Here is a 24987-nt window from a genome sequence, read left to right as displayed (position 1 = left end):
TCAATATATAAGTTGAAGATATATATTATATTCAAAATTCAAATTTAATTCTTTAAGTTGGAAGTCTATAAAAAAAAAAAAAAAATCTTTTAAGTTGGAATTATAATTCTATTCTAAACCGAAAAATAATACTTGCAGTCGTAAGTGTGTAAATTTCATAGAATCATTTTTAAAAAAATAAATAACTACGAGATTTATAGAAAAGAAAATTTAATTTTTTAATAATAAATTTCACTCTTTTTTAAAATTACTACATATTACATATTTCATGATTAGATATAATATTACTCTTCTAACCCAAATCAAACCAACCCAATAATTCGGATAGTCCGAGACTCCGAGTGCAAGGTTGCAATCGACCACTCTAGTGACTAGTCTCTACAGAGAGCTAGATGCCCCAACAGATTAGGGGGGAGCCTGTAATTTTATTAATTTGTGGGGGCTTTTCGGCAAATGTCATATAACTTTGGGATCCTTGAGACGAGGGACCCTTTGAACGAACGAACGATACAAAGAAAGAAATAAACGCGTCCTATCTGAAGAAGGAATTTTTTTTTTTTTTTCCTTTCTGAAATCTCTCCAGACTCAGAGAATCGTTGCGGGTGAGAGATTAAGGGAGACAGATTTATCAAGAAGCTCCATATCTTTCTGACAAATTCTTAATACCTTCCCGGCATGGATCTCAACCCGGTGGGTTGACTCACTTCTACCTCGTTGCCTCTTCAGTTTCTTTTTATGCCTCTGCATCTGTATTGATATGTTGTATGTTCATTATCTTAGAATTTGTGAAGCTTGTGCATTCCAACTGTATATTTTTTGCTCATATGTGATGATAATTATGATAATTTGTTGATTTTAGATCTGGGGTTTAGACGCGGATTTTCTTTGTAGTTGATTTTAGATTATTTCAGTCTTATATTTTTGTTTGCTTGGTGAGAAATTTGAGGAATATAGAGAGGGAATTAGTTACGCATTGTGGCCCTGATTGACGGCGACAAGAATCGGAAAAGGGCTGCATATGATTGTAACTGCGCAAACATGAATGTCTTGCGGTAAATTAAAACTAAGAAATGATCGAATTCACCTAAGAAAGTCAAATATATGGATTTTGATTAGTTTAGTGGAAAGGCATGCTGAGGATTGCAAGATTTCTAATCGGGTTCTCTTGGACTTATCAAAAAGAAAGGTTTCTTAGAAAATGAAGGAAATGAACATAATTATTTGGTAAAACTTGGTTGAGGCAAAACTTCTAATGTTGTTTTAAAAAAAAAACGACAAACATAATCCTGGTTACAAAATATAAACTTTACCTAGCTACTCATCATCCCTACACACTACACATCATTCTTATTTTTATTTTATTTTTGGTTTTATTCTTCCTAAACTAATTGAATTCTTCTACATCATCCATACACCACACATTTGGTCAGAGAAAAAATTAAAAAATTATGTGTGGTGTGAGAATGATGAGTAGAATTTTTCAAAAAGAAAAAGCATATAAGCTTGAAAGTTGAATTTTTTAAGAGTGAACATTGTCAACTTAACATTTATCACAAGGACTGGTCTAGAATACCTTTAGCATTAGAAAGAAACCCTGAGGGGTAGCTCAGTTGGTCAGGTCTTGGGTTTGCTCTCCAATGGTCACCAACTCGAGTATCCTCAGGGCCACTGGAGGTTTACTTGGCCGTTAACTTCAGGGCCCCTTGGGATTAGTTAAGATGCGCGCAAGTTGGCTCGGACACCCAAGGATATTTAAAAAAAAAAAAAAAAGCATTAGAATGAAAAAGGAGTTCCAACTTTGTTGGGTGCTGCACATAAAAAAACAAAGCATATTTTGAAATGTGTTGGCATTTTTTTTTATGATTATAAGATTTTGTTTCCTTTCAGATAAAAATCATTTTACTCTCATGTGCAGCCTGCAGGAGAAAATTATGCCAACCCGAAGACATGTCTCTTTCATGTTATTTTCAAGGTGTAGTATACCTGGTTATTTTCTAAATATTGTTTTTCTATAAGCCAGTTTACCTCCTTTTTTCATAAGGAAGGAAGTAGTTTTAGTGAATAAATTCATTCTTTTTGGATTTGGCAGGCTGCAGCATTGGCATTTTACATTCTTTCTGCCCTCTTCATTAATAACTTTGTCATCATTTTCGTGGTGACTGTCCTTCTTGCTGCTCTCGATTTTTGGGTAGTCAAGAACGTCAGTGGTCGTATTTTAGTTGGTTTAAGGTGGTGGAATGAAATAAATGATCTTGGTGAAAGCGTATGGAAATTTGAATCTCTTGACCAAGAGGTTAGTATCATGTTGTATACCTTTTTAGTGTGAAATTATCTTCACTTCATCGCTTATCAAAACATCCTTTATCTCATCTGGTCACCATCTCTTACTGGTGATGCTCATCTAAGAATAGACACTATTTTCTATCTTAATGCTTTAGTCTGATGTATGTTGGTGCTCGTTTTTTGCTTCAGTCATTGGCCCGCATGAACAAGAAAGATTCATGGCTGTTCTGGTGGACCCTATACCTTGCGGTAAGAAAATATGACCATCATCACATGTCACAATCCACATACTTCAATCTACTGTGTGTGTATATATATATGTGTGGAGTATAACGACATAAAAAATGTGGAGTATAAACCCCACCCCACCCCAACCCCCGCCCGGGCGCAGAAAAAAAAGAAAACAACTGAAAAAAAAAACGCATGTAGGGTGTGGTATAAACTCAATGAAGAATACATTTGGACATTTGGTAATGCAAGAGATTTCATGGCTAGATGTTAATAATAATAAAAATCTTTTTGTTTTTTTTTTTTTTGTGTATAATAAACTGAATGAAGAATACATTTGTAGTTGGAGTTAAAGTTCAGAATTTAAAGCGGACAAGAATTTGAAAAGTTGGTCTGGAATCTGTTTGTACTTCGGCTATATTATGATGTAGTTTGTATAACTATCTAAACTTCCATTTCTTCAATGTCTAGGCGGCTGCATGGATCGTTCTTGCAATATTCTCTCTCATAAGGCTTCAAGCTGATTATCTCCTTGTTATAGGAGTTTGTTTAACGCTCAGTATTGCAAATATTGTTGGCTTTACCAAATGCCGCAAAGGTGTGTAAGCAATTTATTTGATTTTCTAGAATTTTATAAGCTTCTAACGTTAGTTCCTGATGCTAACATGTGAAATGTCTCTTTTCTAAAATGAATCAAAGAAGTGCCAATATTACGCTATCAATCTAAAAATAAATGAGTCTCAATATGTTTGTGGAAGGTAGCTATGATTAGTAGATTTTCTTTTTCTTTTTCTTTTCTTTTTTCTTTTTTCTTTTTTTTTTTTTTATTTTTATTTTTGTGTGTGTTTTGTTTTTTTTGTTGTGGTGGTTGTTGTTTTGGGGGGGGCGGGGGGGGCATGGGATTAGGGATTGGCGGTATGTAAGATTAGAGTGAAAGCATGCTACTATATATCTCTTCTTTCAATTTTTTCAATCAATTTGGTTTAGAGGATACTGAAAGCATGCTACTTATACAGCTTTTTTGTGAGTTTGGAGCAGTTGTGATGGGATGGTTCAAAATGTCATGACATAAGTTGTAGTTTCTTTTATTAATAAGGTTAGACTGTGTGATTCATGAATTTAAAATGGTGAACCAAATGCAATCACATAGATATACCCATTTAAAGCATATGGGGGCACAAGGGAGTGATTTCATATTTTTTTAACATCCAAAGAGGCCTTAGTGAGTATACTAGTTACAGCTGCAACTTGAGGTGTTATTGCTTGCTTGTACCATTTGTGTAGATCTTTATCTATACTGTCATATGGTTATTCAAATCTTTTTTTTATTTTTTATTTTTTATTATTAGTTATTCAAATCTTTTTTAAAATGGGAATTTATAATGAAGACCATGTGGTGTTCATTTCAGATGCTAAGCAGAAGATTCAACAATTTGCTTCCCAGACCATTGCATCTCGGGTCACATCCACCATACAATCAGCATTCAGTGTTGTTTGAGTCATTCATCAGAGAAGATGGAAATAAAACAGGAAAGCATAAAACAGAAAAGCACTTGTGAAAAGACTTTGAGAAGTGGAAGAGGCATGTACATGCTCATTAAATTGGCAAATGAGATCTTACTGAACTTGTGCACGACACAAAACACTGAAGCAGCAGCTTAGAAAGTCTTTTTTTTTTTTTTTTTTTTTTTTGAACTTTTCATTTTTTTGGTCTAAAATCATTAACTGTTTGTATGAAGAACAGGAGATGCAATAGTAGATAAATCAGATGATAATTTTGCCTGTAAAATCGTTCACTTGGTTTTAGTTTTGGATTGCAATGGTGACAAAGGGACCTATTCATCATGCAAGGATTGAAGACCTGGGTTATACTTGTACCCATATTTTGGAAATTGGGCCCCCTCCTGGCCAATGTTTGTACCTTGTTTTCCCAATCCAAATCTATGCTTTGCTTTTGCCTGCTGAGAATGGCAAGACAAACTACAATTACTCCACTATTGAGACGATCATTGGCAATAATCTGTTGGAGAGGGACTAACGCAGCTTTTGAAATAAACTGTCCTGCAGACGGAGGGCCCTGCAAAGAGGCCTCTGAAATTAGGCAGTCTTCAGTTTCACAGACAAATGGGGTGGTGAAGACCCCAGGTTGAAGCATGATTGAAGTATATGTACTAGTTCATGAATTTTTAGCAGAAGATTAGGTACAGCTCAGATAAATGAGATTTGAGGATAAGTTGGATGAAATAACTAAAAATTTGAAAATGGATGGTTATGCATCGGATACAAATGAGGTTTCTCCCCTTGACATTGATCAAGAAGAGTAGGAAACCTCTCCGCTTTGAGGCATAGTGAGAAGCTTGCAATTGCCTTTTGGCTTATTGCTATCACTCCACCAACACCAATACGGATTATGAAGAATTTGAGAATCTTTATGCTTGTCACGCAGCTGCTAAGTTCATTTCTAAAGCTTTTAATGGTGAAATTGTGGTCAGGGACCGGCATCGCTTTCACCACTTTAACCAGGGTTCTTGTTCATGCACGGACTATTGGTAGCAACATATTATACAGAAGCCAATCTATTTCAGTGTTGTTGAGATTATTCTCCCAAGTGCTTTTCCATTGCTGGCTGCACAGAACAATCTGCTTCACCGTTGCTTGACAGTTCTAAGTTGCATGCTAGTGAAACACCATCTTAGAAATTGATGGCTTTCCTAATGTAACACCTTACTTATAGAACAACATATTTCTAAGTTCTTGGCTATGCTTTTCATTTCTTCTTCCAGCTTGCATGCATAAAAAATGTTTTGAAGAAATTAAAAAGGTAAATCAAACTCTATATGAACAAGAAAAAATTTCCTGGGGAAACGGGCATTTTACTTCCATGCAAGACAACTTGGTACGTTGAAATAAATGAATATCTTACATCTTCAAATATGCCTTCTTTGATGTTGCCAAGTGCCTTCTTTGTTGTCGCCAAGCACTTCTTCTTACTTCTTTTATGTTTCCCCCTCTATCTATTGGATGCAGATGTAGCACAATTGAACTTCTCGAGAGAAACACCACCTCTCCTTGTCAAGAATTCCTTCTCTTTCCTCTCTTATAGCCAAACTTAAGGTTATATGGAATAACCAAATGTTGTTCAAGAACCATTTAATCTTTGTCAATATGATCTTCCAACCCCTTCAGCTTCAGGTTTTGTTCAAGTCCCATCTTCTAGGTCATGTATTAAGCAATCCAAATCAGGTACATATCCTGCTTCCTTAATATGCCAAATCAACAAATTCAAAACTCTATACACCCGCTTTATATGAGAACCAATCTTATCTCCCACAACAAAACCATAAACCTGGTCTCTTACCGCAATCCAACTCCTCCCAGCCTCTTTCTTACTCCCCATCCCTCTCATCAACTTCCTCATATTTGCAAACTCCCCCCACTTACCTTCAGCTGCATATATATTTGACAGCATAACATAAGTCCCCACCATATTTGGCCTCAAATCTAATACCCTATGGGCTGCCAATTTGGCCAAATTCGGAAGCTTATGAGCTTTACAAGCTCCAAGAAGTGCCCCCCAAACAGACTCATCAGGTTTAAATGGCATATTCTCTATTAGTTGATAGGCCTCCTCAACTCTCCCCGCTCGCCCTAGCAGATCCACAACACAGCCATAAATCTCCTGATTTGGAGTGATATTATAATGATCCATCATTGATTTGAAATACCTCAAGCCTTCATCTACAAGCCCAGCATGGCTACAAGCACTCAGAACTGCCATAAACACGATCCTATCAGGTCTAATACCTGACCGAATCATCTTATCAAACAAATCAACAGCCTCTTTTCCATATCCATGAGCTCCATATCCAATCATCATTGTTGTCCAGGAGACCAGATCTCTGCAAGTCATTTCACTAAAAACTTTGCGTGAATCAGTTATGCTTCCACACTTGGCATACATGTCAATAAGGGCATTAGCCAATGCCAAGTTCCCATCAAGGCCTCTGCGAACAATTCCTCCATGAACCTGTTGCCCATAATTTAAAACTGCTAAATTAGCACAGGCAGCTGTAACACTGGTAAATGTGAAGCAATTTGGACTAAAATCTTCTGACTCCATTTGCGAAAAGATATGTAGACACCCATTGGAATCCAATCTTTCATATCCAGCTATCAATGTATTCCATGTGATCAAGTCTTTCTCATTCATTTCATGGAAGTATTGATTTGCCTCGGATAAACACCCACACCTGCAATACATGTCTAGTATTGAGTTCATGACAGGAAGATTGGATTCAAATCCGTGTGTAATCACTGCTGCATGAACTTGCTTGCCCAAAGTGTGGGAGTGAATTGAGGCACAAGCTCTAACTGCAATTGAAAAGCTAAATGGGTTGAGTTCTGCTTCCTCCTGTTTGCCAAAAGAATTCAAGAACTTAATGAACGCTTAGATAATATGAAGTGGAAACCCTCTTTGAGAATTAAAGATATAAAAGTGTGGATGCGCATTAACAAAAAAGACTATGCGCGGTATGCAATTCTGCTGGAACCCCAAATATTTTCATGTGTAAATGCATGGGTTGGTTACAACTATCCATCTTATCTATTGGAACATCTTCACTAACCTTTCAATTTTAACCAGCAACACCTAATATATTTAGATTAAATGTTCACCCAACATCTACGTCAGTATCATATTTAACAAATTAACAGGACAAGATAGGCGGACATTGGAAATTAATGTGCCTCAATCTGTTAAATTTGACACATTGTTGCACAACAGGCCATCTAATTTTAATTTAGGGAACAAGTTAGATGTTGATTGGATATCCTAAACTAATCACGAACTAGGTAACAATTAGAAAATTTTATGAAGAGAACTTGAAAATGACCTACACTGGATGGATAACTACAATATAGTACTATATGTAGGTTGTTTCCACTAATTACCAGCAACATTTGCTTGAAAACTCGAAGCCCACCATAGCCATCACCCCTATGAGTGTACCCAGTGATCAAAGTAGTCCACGAAACGGCATTCTTTGCATGTATATCCTGAAAGACCATGCATGCCTCGTCCATGCTAGCACAACAAGTAGCATACATGTCTAAGAGTGCATTATCAACGTACATGGACCCCTCTGCTCCATGCTTGATAGCCAAACCATGAACCAATGCCCCATATGACAAAGCCTTCATGCCCTTACAAGCCTTCAGAGCGCTGGACAAAGTAAAACAATTTGGCTCCATTCCATTCTCCACCATCTCACAGAACATAGTCCATGCATGACCGTAGTGGCTGCAAGACGTGTACCCAGAAACCATGGCCGTCCAGGCAACCACGTCTCTATCAGTCATTTCATCGAACAGTGACCGAGCTTCTTTGACCAAGCCAATTTCGAAGTACGACTTGATGAGGTTTGTGGCTAATACAGAAGGGCCCTTTGGTAAAAAGGGTGAATTTGATTGGTTGGGGTAGTTTTGGGGCAACTGAAGGGAGTTTCTGATCATGGTTGGGATTGTATGGAAATAAGAGGTGGATAGCAGTCTTTTAGTGCTCATTTCTGTTTGTTACATGTACATGATCACGGCAAACGAAGCCAAGAACCCCAGGTGTGAGTGAAGCTGAAATGTTTATGCGTTATCACAGAGTCCAGAGTTGTTTCTTGAATGTGAGTAGATGATTCCTACTCTTGGGAACTCTGTAGTCTTTCATTTTCAAGCTTTTCCACACCTTGATAGAGCTGGCCTGGGATTAATCTTCACTCATGTATGCGCTATGGCCAACGGGAGCCCTTGGAGGGATTTGTAGGGCAATCTTTCCCTTGTTATGGAGTACTTATTACTTAAAAGTGGGTTTTTAGCTTAATTCGAATCATTTAGGCTAGGTTTGGAACTAAAAATGTTTTTATCCCCTCTTAACTTACCTTATTGCATAATTACAATTTTTTTTAAATTTTCGTAAAAAATATAATAAAGAATTTAATTTTTTCAAATCTCAAAACACTAATATTTTAAAAAATAATATCCTAACTATACTTTATTTAACTTTTAATTTCCATCTAAAATCCTCTCATCTCACTATCCAAACCTCGTAAGTATTTTCCTTAAATCAAGAGTGACAATTTTTGTCATGACATGATAATGATTTAACCTAATCTCCCACATTTATTTAAGGAAAATACTTTAGTCACAAATAGATTATATAAAAATAAACCCACAAATTAATATACTTTGATGTGATATATTATATTATAAAATTATTTTTATTATGAAGTAAATTTAACGAATTTTATAAAACTACGTCAGTTTATGAATTATCCAATGACCAAGTTGTATGTGATAAACCTTAAAGGTTAGATAAGTACACGATTGTTTTGCCTAAGCAAATGTGTTGTTTGAACCATTTACTTATATTTTTTATCTCTGATTATGTTATTATAGTAATGTGAGACATGTGTCCCACATTACTATATATATATACACATATATATTACTATAATTTACTTGTAACATCACTATAATATTCCTTGGCTATGACTATGAGTGATAGGAAATAATTTATACCTATATGATTTTTATAAATTTAAGCAATTCTTATCAATAGTTGGAAAAACTATTATGAATACTTAATGCAGAGTCAAACAGAAGACAAAGTAATGATCAATTGACAGTTACAATATTTATGAGGAAGAAAATGGGAAAATAAAAAATAAATAAAAGTGTAGCTAGAGTAGATGAACAAGATCAAAACTCATTAAACAATACGATTCAATCAGGATTCCCAGAAACACAAACCATTTACCCAGAAGGATATAATGGGCTTGACATTTCATATGAAACCTGCCTTGATATCTTGCCACTGCCTCATGATGGGAGAACAAATATGCAGACTTCTTAAATGTTAATAATTTACAAACAGATGACCACAGCAGGTGCCATGAAACAGTGGCACCGTCAGCATCGTCATTTTGACCTCTAAAGCCGATCAACTCGATCAGATTAATCAGACAACAACTGAGGTGATTATTGTAAAATCTTAAAAAGAATGGTGTATGTTAGGCTTTATGTCATTTAACCTCTATCCTTATATGTGGCTGTACATTACAAAGGCATGGTGCATCTGCCTTCCAATTAAAAAAACGAAGGCTCATCACACGAGTATCTGCGACTTTGCTGCAAAGCGGGAGCATTTCTTTCGACCACTCTTGCTAAGTGCACAAACGCAGATCTCAAGAAGTTCATAATCCTCCTCCCAGAATAACAAGGAAGCCTTCTCTGGATTCTCCAAGAGCATTTTAGATGCAAGGAATCCAGTAATAGTCCATGTTTGGAAATAGCGTGCTTGCTTTCCAATAAACCTCCCTGTCCGAGTATCATAATACTCAGGCCACCTATCACCTGAAAGCCTCTTCTCAGCCAAGGCAACAGCGTTTTGAGCTAGTTCAAATCGGCCCATCTTGATGCACGCCAATGTGAACTGAAAACAATATTTGAGTCAGAATTTTAGAAACTACGGGCAAGCCATATGACTCAATGTCGAGGACCAAAAAGGTTTCCAGTGCATAAATAATAATAATAATAAAATTTAAAAAAAAAAAAAGAAAAAAAAGAGAGAGAGAGAAGAAAAAGAAGAAGAAGAAGAAGAAAAAAGAAAAAGATGCATATGAAGGAGGCATGGGGCACGCCCAAGTAAAAAGATTTGCTTAAGATATGCCAGATTCAACCAAAAATACAAATGGAACCTATCCATACATGCACTCAATTTATATCTTCCACACTAACTATTCATCCCTCATAATTCCAGGGGAATCATTAGTGCAGGGCACATGGCATTGATGGGAGAGGTCAAAAGATTCTATCTTCACACTTATCTTTCTACCCAACTGCCCCCATTCTGCCACTACATAATCCAACAGGCATAATCACAGTCAATAGACTCAATACCACCAAAGATTCACATATGTTCCGCCTTCCTGAAATAAATATGCTGCAACTAAATATAAGCTTACCTGCCACAAAAGTGTTGGCCAGGACCCACCATTATGATATGACCATGGGCTGCAAAAAGTAGACTAACATTTCAGTTCCGATCAAATTTTTTTATTGAACACTAAACAACTAGCTGTAGCAATAAAGTAAAAAATATCCGCACGCACACATGCAGTAAAAGAATATGTGATAAAAACTCACGTATTTTTTGGGTCACTGCCAGTGATTATTCGCCACTCCTCATTCTCTAAAGCAGGGTAACATATCTTCAGAGGCATATGTCCCACAAGATCATCCCATTTGGCTTCAATGAAATTCAATATTGCTGCATTTTGTTTTGGAGTACCCAGAGATGAAACAATGGACCAAAGATTTCCAAGCGTGAAAAACCTAAAATCCATGTGAGCAGGCTGTAGATTGCCCATCATATATCCGCCATCCTCTGGAATCCAGTCCATCAGCCAAGAAGGAATTTGTTCAGGATAGATGTTGAACTTGTTGATGGCATCCATAGAGTACTCCTCTGTTTTATATCGGTAAATCTCATTTATCTTCTTCATATCCACCCAATAATATTCTCTGATATGGAATGACAGTGCGCTGAGCCTGTTGTTGATAGCCCTCACCAAATTCTGGGATCCATCATTTACAGCTAGCATCTCACGGGAGCACCGTAGAGCTGAGTAAAATAATGCCTGCGAATTCAAACTTGCCAGGGTTGAGATATGCTAATCAGGTATATATTAGGCTTAAGATGAAATAAGATACATATCATATGGGGCAATATTTGATAGCATCAGACCAAGCAGCATGGAAGTCAAGGAGAAACCAACAACTTCAAAAGAACTGTCATAAGAAAAAACAATAACTTTCAAGAAAAATTAGTTTCAAAAAAATAAGATCATTGTCTTATACATCAAAGACAGTAATTTGGGTGTACAGCCTTTGCCAAGCGCCTTCCAACATTTTCCAAGGAGCTTAAAAATATTCCAGGTTGTCAGAAATACTAAATTAAATTTAAAAAAATAAAACCTAGTTTTTTTTTTTAATAAATAATAAGAAATTTTATTGACTAGTAAATAGGCATAGCCCAAGTACACATGAAGTATACAAGAGAAGATACCTAAATACAAGCTAGGAACTAGAAAAGGCTAAAAGCAAGTCATGAAAATTGTCTCCATTCAATACAAGAGCCTTTGCCCAAATACACAAAGTACTAAAGAAAAACTGTCTTAAGTTCTCCCATCGAACATTCTCTATCTTCAAAGTACCGCCTATTTCTTTCCAACCATAAACACCACATTAAACATAAAGGGATCATCCTCTAAATAGCAACAATGCGATGATTCCCCTTAAAACCTTGCCAACAAGCTAAGAGATCCACCACACGCTTAGGCATCACCCAAGCAATACCCATCCTACCAAAAATCTCATCCCAAAAACTCTTAGGTTCTGCTTGGCCACTGAGATTTCTCAGATGAGAATTTTGAGTTTTAAGATTAAATATTAAAATATTATATTTTAATATTATTATTGTATTGGATTTGAAAAAGTTAAGAAAAAGTTAAATTATTTATTATATTTTGTATAGGGATTTGAGAAAGTTGTAATGATGAGATGAGAATTTTATGTTTGAGATGAAAAATTTAAACAGCCAAACCGAACCTTAGCCACCTCGCAATGAAGAAATAAGTGATCAACAGATTCACCATCTTTCTTACACATGAAGCACCAATCCACAACGATTAGTCCACGTTTTCTCAAACTATCCATGGTCAAAATCTTTTCAAGGGACACCGACCAACAGAAAATGCAACCTTACTAGGCGCCTTAGATCTCCAAATGCACTTCCAAGGAATTTTTTTTTTTTTTTTAATATGTAAACTTCCAAGGAAATTTATTGACACAATGACAAGTCAACACCTTATAAAAGGAGCTAGCCGAGAATCTGGAATTTCTTGCGTGGATCCACAGCAAATTTTCCTTTCTTCCTTGAGAAATTAAATGATTTAATGCCTTCTGGTCATTTGGTTGAGATTATCACATGCTCACCTAAAAATGACCTCCAAAGCCCAAGCATGCAGAACGCATACAAGAGTGAACACCTAGCTAGGATGAAGAAGAATAGATACAAGGAAGTCATGACCATTAAACCATTGAAATCTATAACCATTTTCCAAAGAAAAAATGTCTTTAAGAAGAGGCTTTTGAGCTCCTCCAGGGAACGCTCCTTATCTTTGAAGTTCTGGTTGGTTCTTTCCTTCCAATGACAGTTTCTTAAAATGCCAAATAATGGTTCACGTCACCAATTTCAAATTTGAATGATGAACAACTCAACAGTGTGGCTAAAAAAGCAAAGAAGTATACTCCATGTATTTTCTAGAGTTGGGAGGAATACAGTGAGTCACAAGTGCCTAATCCAATTAACAGCTCAATTCTCCACAACGAGTACAATAAAAAGCACATTCTATAAGTTATCAAAGAAACTGAACTCACTTGGATTTCAAGGGGGTGGCCATGGATACCCATCCGCCGGTCTATCATACAGGAGCCATCAGTGACTAACAGAGAAGGAAACATATCAAATCCATCAGTTAAACACAAGTTCAGTATCATTTTTAAGCCCGTCTGAACATCCACCCTTTCTTGTAATGCATAGTCCCCAGTGAGTTTTCCGTAAGCCCTCAACAGGATAATCCACCACAGACCTACAAAAAGAAGGCAAAAGACAAACAAATAAAAAGTCATATTATGCTATAAATTATAGAAGAACAATGCTTCCAGTATAGAGAATGTAAAAAGCAAATGATGGATTATGGCATCCCACTGCAAACACTTGGAGGCCAATAATCGTGGATTCTACAACATTCTAAACTTTAAAGACCACAATTTATTATATGCATTTTCTATAAAATTACATCACAATAATATACTGACCAGAATCCACAGGTGCAACACGACCAATAGCTGATTCACCAAAATCTGGATCTAGAACTTCTTCATGCTTATTTTCGTCAAGAGGCACGATTCTAACTTTAAAACTTGCAGGCATCAAACCCTGCCCTGGGCTGTAGCAGTCCACTGTTTTCTCCCAACTCTTAAGTGAGAAACAAGGAAAATAATGTGTCAGTACACAAAGGAAGAGCAACATATCTCCCCCCAAGTTAAGAATAACCTAATAAAAAAATCTTGCAACTACAGCAAAACCCCAAATACAAATCCTCAAAGTTCACAACGGACCATCCTCAATCACCAAATGGTGCAGCATTAAGATTACAAGTATCTGATTTCTAGTGAATTTGAAAGCACATGTTCGAAGAATTATATTATCCTCCATCGCAATCATCTAAATGAAACCTCAAAGCAAAGAATGGATGCCTATTGAATTCATATATCGACCTTCTCCTAGATTAAATAACAATTACACCAAAGGCACGTGTAAATGAAATTTTATACGTTAGAACTTGTTAATGAAATTTTAAATGAAAAAGGGAATTGACTTCCATCAGGTAGTACCAAAACAAATGCATGCATTTATGAATTAATAATCAAACACCGATCAAGATACGACAGGGTGAATATTACATACCTGCAATTGCAAGGTGTGAAGGAGAAAGTTCCTCACAATCTCTCCCTCTCCCTTAAGCAAGAACGCGAGTGCCGAGGGGACGAAGTCCCTGATAAACACCTGGTCATAATTCAACATCTGATTATCGGAAGGGTCCCTCGCCGCCACTGTTCCCACTGGACTCCCACAATACGTCACCACCGCCTCTCTCAACAACTCCCACGCCTCCTTCTCCACTACACTTTCCTCCCTCGCCACCACGGATTCACACAAACCCTCGGAATTCCCCAAATTTACGTCACTACCACCATTAACCTCTATCCTAGACTCATCCTCCCCGACTATATTCTCATCTTTGTCAATTCTCTCCACCACCAATGGCTTCACACCAACACCCCCACCACCTTGAACGTAGATTCTCTCGAAATTGTTCTCGTTCACCCGGGTCTCCACCGTAGTCGAAAACGACGCGACCCGAGAAATCACGAAGGCTCCCCTACTGGGTGTTGTGCCAAACCCATTATTAGGCCTTGTTAGAGCCATGGGTTGGCCAAAACCCAAGCTGGGCAATCGAAAGACTTTGTGGGTATTAAAGATAATGCGACGAGAGCCTATGATGCGAAAAGGGTCGGCGTGGGGTTGCGAGTTGGGATTGATAAACGGTGGGTTCCGACTAAAGAGGAGGATTCTACAGATGGGTTTCATGGTTGATTTGCTAAAGAATCTGACCGTATTCATGACGAATAGCTTGATGAGTTAATAAGATCGCAAATCCGGCAAAGATATATAAGAGCTAGAATCAATTACAATATGTAGAGGGAGGCTGGGAGTTATGTGTGTATTGTTAAGAAGATGACGTTTGGGGATTTGCAATTGTTCTTGGAACCAACGCAAAAATGGTGGGAATTGTATGCATTATAAGCGCAGAAGAGGAAATCACTGCCTTGGGAGCGAAGATATTTATTTTTATTTTCTTTTATTTTTAATTGTAAAAGGGATCGATTTTTTTTTTCCTACCAAAATTTCAGATTTTTTTTTTAGCTTAGAAAAAGAAAAATCAGATTTTTAAATGCCAAAGTTGTCTAAGCAACAAGAGTCGCCGCTTCCCCTCGTTCAACGGGCAGTATCTGTGGTCTGCGGTCCACGTGGCTATTTCCTATTGCCTTTATGTAATTCTGTTGACTATGTTAGGGGACACTACACGGTTTAGGACTTTAGGTACGACCGTCTAGCACGTGCAGAGCACGTGACATATTGTAGAGATAAGTGTTGCTGTGCTGACATTTTCATCCACTAAATTGTAACAATGTGCCAACCTTACGTTTGTTTGCACCACTAGTAATTTGCCACGTGTACGCCATTTGTTTCGGTCGGACTTGCACTTCTGTGGAAATTTTTGTGGTCCTTTGTCGTATGCCTTATCTTATCCAAAAAAAAATTTTGGTCTCTCTATTTTCTTTTTTCCTAATATTGGTTGTTATTAACGAAGGAAAATATATGCTGACAAGTGTTCAAGATGGTCAATTGACACGTGGAAAAAGTGCACAAAAAATTGACTACCAATCATACTCTTATCACCGTAAGGAAATCACATGATATCGTGAAAAAGATGCCACCTAGAGTATACCGCTAGGCGTATTGTTTAGTTAATTTTTTTTTATATTTTTTTATTATTTTCTTAATTATTAAATAAAAAAATTCAATTAATATATTTAAAATTATTTCTTTAATTACTAAATAAAAAAAATATCTAATAATAAATTATAGCGATATTACTGGAACAACACAACAGCATTTTTCAAGATTGATATAGAGATTGGTGGAAGGTGCTTTGTACATTGTTAGCTAAGGAGGATGGGACATTCAAAGATCGTCGTGATGGTTTGACAAGCAATGATGGTGAAGAAGAAAGGGAATAGTCATGTTATTGTCTAGCTTTTCATATATATTTTTTTATTGACAATGTATTTTGCATACTGGGTATCGTGTTCAGCCACTTGCGATTTTAGAGCTAAAGGATTTGAGGTTTATGAGTAACCTCCAAAGCCGAAGTCAATATTTTCTTATAAAGAATTTTTGTAGAACAAGAGTGCGCAAGTCTGAATTCTTACCTGGTGTCATGCTTTTATAATATATGTTGGAGGGAATATTATGTACCTCGTGTCATGAACTAGTACCTCATGCATGGATACAATGCTATTGTCTTTAATGTAGCATGTCTTCCCAGGCAATACATTAGCGGCAGGTGGGTAGAGCGATCACTTTCTGTGCACTCTGTCAGGAGTAGAAGAGTTAGTACGATTATTATCCACATCTCGAATCTAATCCTTAAATGCAGTGTGACTTTTTTACGATATATACCTATAAGGGGGTGTCAGAATAGATGGTATCCCATTTGTCCATATCGACACATTTCCAACGTGGTGTATGGCCTTCAGAGTAAGCATAGCTCGGCTGGAGAAGAGTTCTAGCCTTCTCGTCAAGCTCGGCCCAATGCGGAGCACAAATATCCCTTCCATTTCTAAATTAGATTTGGTTTGTATGTATTCTATAGAATTTTGTTTTGTTCGATATTTTTGTATAAAAAATTAAGAGAATAATATGTATGTTTAAATAGAATGATAAAAATTATAAATTATATATTGATGTATGTTGTGTGAATGATAAAAAAGAATTTTTAAAAACTAATAGATGAGGTCATATAAGAAATCTAAAATCTATTAATTTTTTCTCGCAATCCATCTCGTCCATTCATTTTAAGAAATGATACATTTTAATTGAAAAAAAAACATTGATATATTCAACATAGATTATAAATTGATGGCCAAATAAAAAATAAGGAGGTTGGAGAAACAAGCATTGTCAAAACAACTAATGTCTAAACAAAATTGGCAATCTTGATTTGTATATTTTTGGGAAAATAAAAAATTAGTACTTGGGTTTTGAAAAGTCGTTTATTAAGACGACAACAACGAGTCTTACTACATTTACTAAAGCATTCTATTGAGACGAAAATAGCCGCGGTAGTAATCTCTAGTCACCACTTGCTACTACGAAAAGCAGTTTAGCGAACGTAGACATTGATGATTCCGCTTCCCTTGAACCCATAACCTCCGTAACCAGATGCCTCCTAAACCCACTACCACAATACCGTCGTCCTTCTTCCCACCGGGCACCCCTGTGGAGATCGGCTCACACGACGCCGGATTCGTGGGTTCCTGGTTCGCCGGCACAGTCCTCAGTCATAACCGGAGCAAATACTCCGTTCAATACGAGACTCTCGTGTCCGACCTCGACCCCTCCGAGCCGCTCTGCGAGACCCTTCACGTCTCACAGGTCCGACCTGTCCCGCCTGGAGAGACGCGAGGTTGTTTCCTGGTGGGCGATCACGTGGACGCCTACTGGAATGATGGGTGGTGGGAGGGCGTGGTCACCGAGGACTTGGGAGGTGGGAGGTTCGGGGTTTTCTTCCGGGTTTCGGAGGAGCAGATTGAGTTTGGGAAGGAGCATCTGAGGCTTCATAGGGACTGGGTTGGTGGGAAATGGGTTCCGCCATTTGAGCAACAAGAGATGGAAGTTAAGTTGTTAACTTTCTTTTCTTTATTTCCATTTTTCAAAATAGCGTTGTGGGTTTGTTTGGTTTGGCTGAAAATGGTTATGCAGGAAATATTTCGCTGTGTTTGTTTGTATGTGTGCGTCTGTGTTTTAAATGTAGATCTTTTTTTTATATAGGTAAAATATTATTCAGTGAATAAAAGAAATGCAGTTCTTACAAAGGAAACAATGGGTTTAATGCAGTAATACCAATAAGAAGCTTGTAGCAATTTTTTCTTTTTTACTGAAGGTTAAAGTTATGGAATTTGCATGTGGTATAAACTACACCTTGTTACCAAGTTTGGATTTTTAGCTGAATTGGTTCCCGGCGAGGGATAATTCAGGTCTCCAAACTTATGGGTTTGCGTCTAATTTTCTACTGGCATTAGACAAGTCAATAAAATGAATGGAGACCGTATTTGTAGAGTCGAAGGTTAAATTCAAAGCCCAGAGTTCTTAAAATAAATAACTAAAAGAAAATTTAGTCGTTCTTCTTATACATTCTTTTTGTTTTATCTATCTGTGTAGGGGATCTCTTGCTGGGTTTCTATATAATAATTCGCATGCTCACCAACTTCGGAATTGAATCGCAGAAAGTGTCAAAGGCAGCAGGGATCGTAGCTAGAGCAACAACAACACAGGAGATATTTATCAAGGGGACAATAGTTGAAGTTAGCAGCGATGAAGATGGTTTTCGAGGTGCTTGGTTTGCTGCGAGTATTGTTGAAGCAGTGGGGAAAGATAAGTTCCTAGTTCAGTACCAAAACCTTAGGGCGGACGATGATTCATGCTTTCTGAGAGAAGAGATTGATACCCTGCATATTAGGCCCTATCCACCAGAAACTCTTGTTGTCGATCGTTTCAATCTTTTTGAAGAAGTTGATGCTTCCTACAACGATGGTTGGTGGGTCGGTGTGATTTCTAAAGTTCGCATCGGCTCCAAATACCGAGTCTACTTCAGGGACACTGATGAGGAAATGGAGTTTGAACACTCTGACTTGAGGCCACACCAGGACTGGATTGATGGCAAATGGATTATTCCTTCCCGGGTAGGAGTTTTCTATACTCAGAAACAACGTTTGTTAATCTGGTTTCTTTTACTTTGGTTCTAAAATGTGAAGTTGCAAACTTGTCCTGTCATGCTCGCTCTCACTAAATTCAAGTAAGATCACAACCTAATGGCCAAATTCTTGTTCAGGCAGGATGCTAAAAAATTAATTTGAGGAAAAGTTTGGTGTTTTTTCCAGGATTGAAAGGGGGGGGGGGGGGGGGGGGGGGGGAGTCTGAATATCGCTTGAAATAGTTTTGTCACTTGTCTTTAGTTTTTCTATTCTTTTTTTAAAATTGTTCCACAAACGTCCTATTTGGAAAGTTTGGTAGGGTCACAATCTATTGTCACCCACAATGTATTGTTCTATGGGATAATCCCCCATAGAAATTTGCAAAAGGCGTTGGCCAGCTTGTTGCTTTGAAGTGAAAAAATACCATGCCCCCACCTGTAATAGGATGATGAATGCTCCATGTGGGAATAGAAGTGGGGAATAGAGTTTCATTATGTGGCAGTTTTGAATCCTATAGGCTTTTCTTTCTTCCAATTTTCAGTTTCTGACCTTGCACAATTAGCAATCAGCCCTAACAATTGTAAAAAAAAGTCATAATTTCTACTGATAAAAAAAGGTCATAATCTCTAATCTGTAAATGTGTGAGGAGTTGGGGCTTTACCAACTGTTCACTAAATGTGAATTCATTGCAGGCTCTGAATTTTTGATTGCTGGAGAAATCAAGGAAGGCATCCATTGAGCACCTTGAGAAATTGCATTTCAGTCTCTCAAAAGGCAGCCTTTTGTTTTCAACTTGCGAATCTCTCTGAATCATACCTCCTCAACTGTTGTAACCAGAATGGAATTTAGGTGAAGCCTTGTATTGTATTGGTAAATTATCAGATGTACTGTTCATATGTAACGGGCTCGCTGATACTGCTTATTGATAATCGTACATGGCTTGGTTTGTGACATGAATTAGTTTGGGGAGCTCCTTTATGCATGTGGTTGAGACTCACTGAACAGAAATCAGTATTGTGATTTTAGTTTTGGGCATCAAATGAACGTGAGAGATTCACCAAACCAGTAATAATTTGAGAAAAATATGACAGACTTTATATGGGTTTGATTTCTCAACTTAAATCAGTAGAACTGCAGAAAATGTAAAAACAACCACATAGCTCTCCCAGTCCCAATACATGCTGAAAGGGTGACGTTGGGTAGTAATTTCAGTTTCTTAACGGGCAATCTAACGACTTTTTACCTTTCTTTAGTGGTTTCACTTACTTCTACGCTTCTATGCGGCTTCTTCATGCAATTTCCTTTCCCTGAGGAGGATGAGTGGACGGCACTCCAAATCCAGTTGGTCACGGGTCTCCTGCTAAAAGAATTGCAAAACTGCTGAAGAGACACAGTCTGTACACAGGACAGACTAATGAGCAATGTTTTCACTGTTCATAGACCCGTGTCTCTATCATGGTTCAAAGAACAATACATTGTGGGTGAAAATAAAAGGGATGTGTGGCTTGTTGATGAAGATACTTATTATTTGATGTGTTGTAAATTCTAGCTCTGTATTTGTGGCATTAAAGTCTTTGTTGGGAGCCTGGTTTGGATATCGAAAACCCCAATCTCATCTTACTCTATTTTCTCTTATCTTAATATTCAAACGCAACAAAGTGCATAAATACAAACATTTTTCAACATCTAATTATTACAATTCTCAAACTTTAAAACAAAACACAAAAATCAATTGAACTTTTTCAAATATAAAAATAAAAAACTCCATAAATTATTTTAACTCAAATATATCATTACTATTCATAAATTATTTCAACAAATCTCATCTCAATTCACAATTTCTATATTCTAGATTAAAGTTAGTAAGGGTGAACTAACACCAAAAACTCGTCCTCAGTTCAGACTAGAGGTTGCAACTCGCTTGCATGAAGTCGGAATAGCTAGCCATTGCCTGTGAATTCAAATTACATGTTATTTTAGATAATTCATCCAATGACTTTGAGATTCAATCAAATTTAACCAATCAAATGAATATGCGAATTGAAAAAAAAAACATGCTGTAGTTTGAGGGTGCAAAATAAAATTTTCCTAAAGATAAAAATAGATTGCTGTTGTTTCAAATTAACCCAATTAAATATCAACCATCAAATGGCTTGAGTGACTCATGTTGCAAATTAGGCACCGACTCTCTTGGCCCATAAATCATGGTGACCTACTCTCCATCAGGAGATATTATACATGGAACACCTTTTTTTCTTTTTTTTTTTCATGGCAGATATTTTGGAGGGCCATATCCCTATCACATGCCATTATATTAAATTTTGAAAAATGTTAGTACGGAGTTTGAGTTTATTCGTTTATTTTGACTATTTATATATTTATTTTATTTTTTATTTTTTTACTTAATAATTAAGAAAGTAATTTTTAATATATTAATATATTTTTATTTTTTTATTTTTTAAAATAGTTAAATATATAAAAAAATAAAAAAAAAGAAAAAAAAATAAACAAATAAATTTATAGTAGGCGGCACACCAAGCGGTCATTGCTAAACGACAACTTAACACTAATCTAAAATTTATTGTGTAAGCAATAATTTTTAAGAATAATTATATTTAAAATTTTTTACACTATCCAATTTATATGACATAATTTTATTTAAAAATAAATTTTAAAATTTAAATCTTATAAATTAAATTATATCACGTAAATAATATGTAATATAAAGACTTTCAAATAATATGTCTCGATTTTTACAGACACGTTAGGTGACATGTCTCATTATCATTATGACAGATATTTGGAGGGATGTTCAAAAATCATTACATGCCATAATAATAAAATTATTTCGTGTCAAGCACTAATTTTAAAAGGGACAATATTATGGGGATGATTAAATATGCTCATTAAATATATACATAAGTACAAATGAATTTTTTATTTTTCATTTATTTTCCTTTAATCATTTTTTTAAGCATTCTTAATTATTAAGAAAAATTTTAAAAATATAAATTTATTAATAATCACTTACTTAACTATTAAGAAAAAAATTAAAAAAATATATATAAGTCAACATATATAAGTGAACAGTGATTGAAACAGTAACCGAGCATCCGACCTCCAAAGGTCCTTATTGAAACAGTAACCGAACCGAGAGCCGTGCGCTCTTAACATATTGCCATTCACGGCTGCTTGCCCATGAAACAACCGTTTGCCGACAACTCAGACCAAAAAGCATAGAATAACGATATCAACAAGGAGAAAGAAACGTAAACAAACAACCAGAAAAGAATAGGTCTTTCTTAAGTTTCATGGGCTGTTTTTGTCTTGACACAATTTTTATATCAGCATTCCTCTCCTCTTCTTCTCTTCCAAGTTTGTCTGAAACAACAGCAACACTTTCAAAGTTCAGACCTTGTAACCTCCTATTTCGATTCGTCGTCTAAGGACAAAAAGCCGAAACTTCATAGGAGTTATTCAGACAGCTTTTTCACCAAAAGTGCGTTTAAAAGAAAAGACCCTAAAACTTATAATCTGCTGCAGGAATTTGCTTCACAAGCTGAATGCATGTCTTGAATTTTTGTTACCAGAACCAGATCTAAAAAATTATGTTCATTTAGATTTAAAAGTTGGTATTTTTCACCAAAAAAATTAAAAATAGTCACAGTGATTTTTATTCAAAGAGTGGGATTAACTTTTATCCTTCAATTGGAGTATGCTTGCAATCCAAATCATGGTAACCCCTAACTACATGGCCGATGGCTTTCTGAACTTCTTCAAGCTATAGAAATATGCAATATCTATGATCAAACCCTGAAAACTATATGAAATTCTGATAACTTTATTTTATTACCAGTAACACTTGTAAAGGATAACAGAGCATCACAACATTAGCATAGAAATTAAGAACCTACAATAGAAGCCTAATTTTTTTTCTTGGGATCTCTTAAAGAACTCCAAAAATCAGACCTCTTTCACTTCCACAGTTTCTTTCACATGCACTTCCTTGTTTTCCTTCACTTCCTTGACTTTCTCCTCGACTTCAAAAGCCGAGACAGGGTATGACCTGAAGAGTCCTGTGGGAGTCTTGAAAGTGATCTTCCCAGTGGGAGGATCATCCACACAGATCTCACTGAGACCGATCCAGACAAAGAGCTCCTTGGCCTTGACTCCACTAAGCCTCTTGATCTTGTTTTGCTCAACATATGCTGTGACTTCAGTGCCATAGGAAACAAGCTTCCCAATCTGTTCAAATTTGTGGGTTCTGCTCTTTTTCTGCTTCAGCCACACAAAGCCAGTCTCTCTATCATACCCACATTCCTCAATGTCTTGCAATGGCAGCAACCCATTTGGCAACCCAACTTCCTTGAGCAAAAGCTGCGATTTTTCTTTACAAAGCTCGTCTCCATGGTAGACCTCTGCCCTGGCCTTGACTTCCTCTGCAACCAGAGCCATCTTTTATTTTTTATGCTATGGCTTTTTCAAGGGTGTTCTTCTCTGTTTCGAGTTCAAAGATAATGTCACAGTGAGAATGGTTGATGGATGGGGAAAGCGTCGAGCTGATATATATAGTGGTGAATCTATATTTTTACCCTTGTTTCTTCTAAAATTTGCGGTAATGCCATTTGTGTGCTTGATGTATTTATTTTTCTTTATAATCAGATCATACAATTCGATTAGATACTTGGAGATGATCTCTATTCATAACTCAGATATATTATAATATAAAAAATTATTTTTGTATGCTTAGGGCGTATAAATTTCGTAGAGACCCTTTAAAAAAATAAGTAAGATCCACTTCAAATAATTTATTTATTTTTATATATATAGTAAGAATTATTTTTTATAGCGACTACACCAAATTTACATGCTCAAAACTTATATCTAGCATTATTATTAAAATATTTTATGGTTTGATATTTGGATCTGAAATTAAAATTGTAGAGGATATTTAAAATTTTGGAAGTGGACAATTAGACTGTAAATTTTTATTTGAATTTTAAAAGTATTTAATCTCATCTTATCATTATAATTTTTTTAAATTTTTATCTAAAATATAATAAATAATCTAATTTTTTCACATTTTAAATAAAAATATTAAAAAAATAATATTATAATAATATTTTATTTTATTTTTATTTTTTATTTCATTCCATCTAATTTATATCAGCTTGGTGGGAAGCTAGTAAATGGCAATTTAGGTAATCTGTATTTATGATATAGTTGGACATTTATGGAGGACTTTAAAGAGGGAAAGCGGTGGCTTGAGACAGCATCCAACTAGATTATACCACGTGTACACGTAGCTGGGGGGAGCAATTAACCTATTTATTGGGGGTTGAGTGGTGAATAAATTGAAGTATCACCAACAAACACCACGCTGTGTCTAAAGTACATGAATTTTGTTCTTTTTCTACTTTTCTTAGTTTCCTAAAGCATCCCAATATTTACCAATGATACCCATTTCACAATTTGTTTTTTTTTTTTTTTTTTTTTTTCCTTTCCTATAAAGAGAACAAGAGAATGATGTTTGTTCCTATGGATTCATGTGTTTTAATGTCGGTTTAGAGTAGACAGAACACCTAACAATCAGAGAATTACGAGATTGCCCCTATGGTGACATCTATTTACTAGCCTAATATATTTAATTAAACTTGAATTGTAGATAATTTGAACCCTAATTAGTAATTACCTCTGGATTTGAGCAGAGAAAGCTCACAGTCATAGGTGGAACTGTGCCACACCTACAACACTAAGGAAAGAGTAGCAAAGTAATTAAGAATATTGAGAATTGAGTAGTGATGAGATGTTGGGGTGAATAATTTAGGTAACCCATTTAAATACAAATGCAGGAGGTCCCTCCCACAACCCAAACCAACCAACTGCCTCTACAATTGTCATCATGACACTCATAATCTTTTGTCCTTTCCCGGCTGGAATGGTCAGTCCGGATTTATTGCTTCCATACTTGTTTTCCTGAGCAAGATGGACCGTGGACGGGAAATCTAATAGGGATATCCCAATTAAGTTATTACAGAGTCAGAGCCAGAACAGATCAAAACAAACAAATGAACAATGACTACTGATAAGCTGCTCACATGTTTCAGTACGGCATGAAGTCAAGAAAGTCACCTCCTCCTTTCCTCCAAACCAGGACCTTCGGATCCATCTCTTAAAGTAAATTCCGGTCCCGTGCATTACACTCTCAAATATTAGGTTGTTGCGGAGGATGCCTTATAAGAATCCAAGAAACAAGAATGG

General features: G+C 36.2%; 5 protein-coding genes across 6 annotated transcripts; 2 read left to right on the top strand and 3 right to left on the bottom strand.

Annotated features, from left to right (window-relative positions):
* Window positions 1–487: 487 nt before the first annotated feature.
* LOC122316531 (Golgi apparatus membrane protein-like protein ECHIDNA) lies at window positions 488–4491 on the top strand. Its single transcript, XM_043133131.1, has 6 exons — window positions 488–690; window positions 1916–1972; window positions 2090–2293; window positions 2473–2532; window positions 2983–3109; window positions 3921–4491. Exons 1-6 carry the CDS (start codon window positions 676–678, stop codon window positions 4007–4009), a joined length of 552 nt encoding a protein of 183 aa, XP_042989065.1. The 5' UTR covers window positions 488–675; the 3' UTR covers window positions 4010–4491.
* Window positions 4492–5254: 763 nt separating this feature from the next.
* LOC122316530 (putative pentatricopeptide repeat-containing protein At1g56570) lies at window positions 5255–8405 on the bottom strand. Of its 2 annotated transcripts, none has more exons than XM_043133129.1 (2): window positions 7408–8405; window positions 5255–6922 (listed from the first exon to the last, which is right to left on the bottom strand). In XM_043133129.1, exons 1-2 carry the CDS (start codon window positions 8071–8073, stop codon window positions 5711–5713), a joined length of 1878 nt encoding a protein of 625 aa, XP_042989063.1. In that variant the 5' UTR covers window positions 8074–8405; the 3' UTR covers window positions 5255–5710. The 2 variants fall into 2 exon arrangements, with proteins under 2 accessions (XP_042989063.1, XP_042989064.1); XM_043133130.1 differs by having other exon boundaries at window positions 7462–8400.
* An 804-nt stretch (window positions 8406–9209) lies between these two features.
* On the bottom strand, window positions 9210–15038 carry LOC122316699 (alkaline/neutral invertase A, mitochondrial-like). Its single transcript, XM_043133427.1, has 6 exons — window positions 14093–15038; window positions 13441–13600; window positions 13000–13211; window positions 10705–11198; window positions 10524–10572; window positions 9210–9991 (listed from the first exon to the last, which is right to left on the bottom strand). Exons 1-6 carry the CDS (start codon window positions 14807–14809, stop codon window positions 9665–9667), a joined length of 1959 nt encoding a protein of 652 aa, XP_042989361.1. The 5' UTR covers window positions 14810–15038; the 3' UTR covers window positions 9210–9664.
* A 2021-nt stretch (window positions 15039–17059) lies between these two features.
* Window positions 17060–19679, top strand: LOC122317331 (protein AGENET DOMAIN (AGD)-CONTAINING P1). Its single transcript, XM_043134347.1, has 3 exons — window positions 17060–17647; window positions 18259–18714; window positions 19419–19679. The coding sequence occupies exons 1-3, from the start codon at window positions 17195–17197 to the stop codon at window positions 19431–19433; spliced, it is 924 nt and encodes a 307-aa protein (XP_042990281.1). The 5' UTR covers window positions 17060–17194; the 3' UTR covers window positions 19434–19679.
* A 2868-nt stretch (window positions 19680–22547) lies between these two features.
* Window positions 22548–23280, bottom strand: LOC122314778. Its single transcript, XM_043130364.1, has one exon. It carries the CDS (start codon window positions 23179–23181, stop codon window positions 22690–22692), a length of 492 nt encoding a protein of 163 aa, XP_042986298.1. The 5' UTR covers window positions 23182–23280; the 3' UTR covers window positions 22548–22689.
* Window positions 23281–24987: the final 1707 nt, after the last annotated feature.

The sequence above is a fragment of the Carya illinoinensis genome, chromosome 7 (genome assembly GCF_018687715.1).
Source record: "Carya illinoinensis cultivar Pawnee chromosome 7, C.illinoinensisPawnee_v1, whole genome shotgun sequence".
NCBI lineage: Eukaryota > Viridiplantae > Streptophyta > Magnoliopsida > Fagales > Juglandaceae > Carya > Carya illinoinensis.
This window is presented reverse-complemented; position numbering and strand designations above follow the sequence as displayed.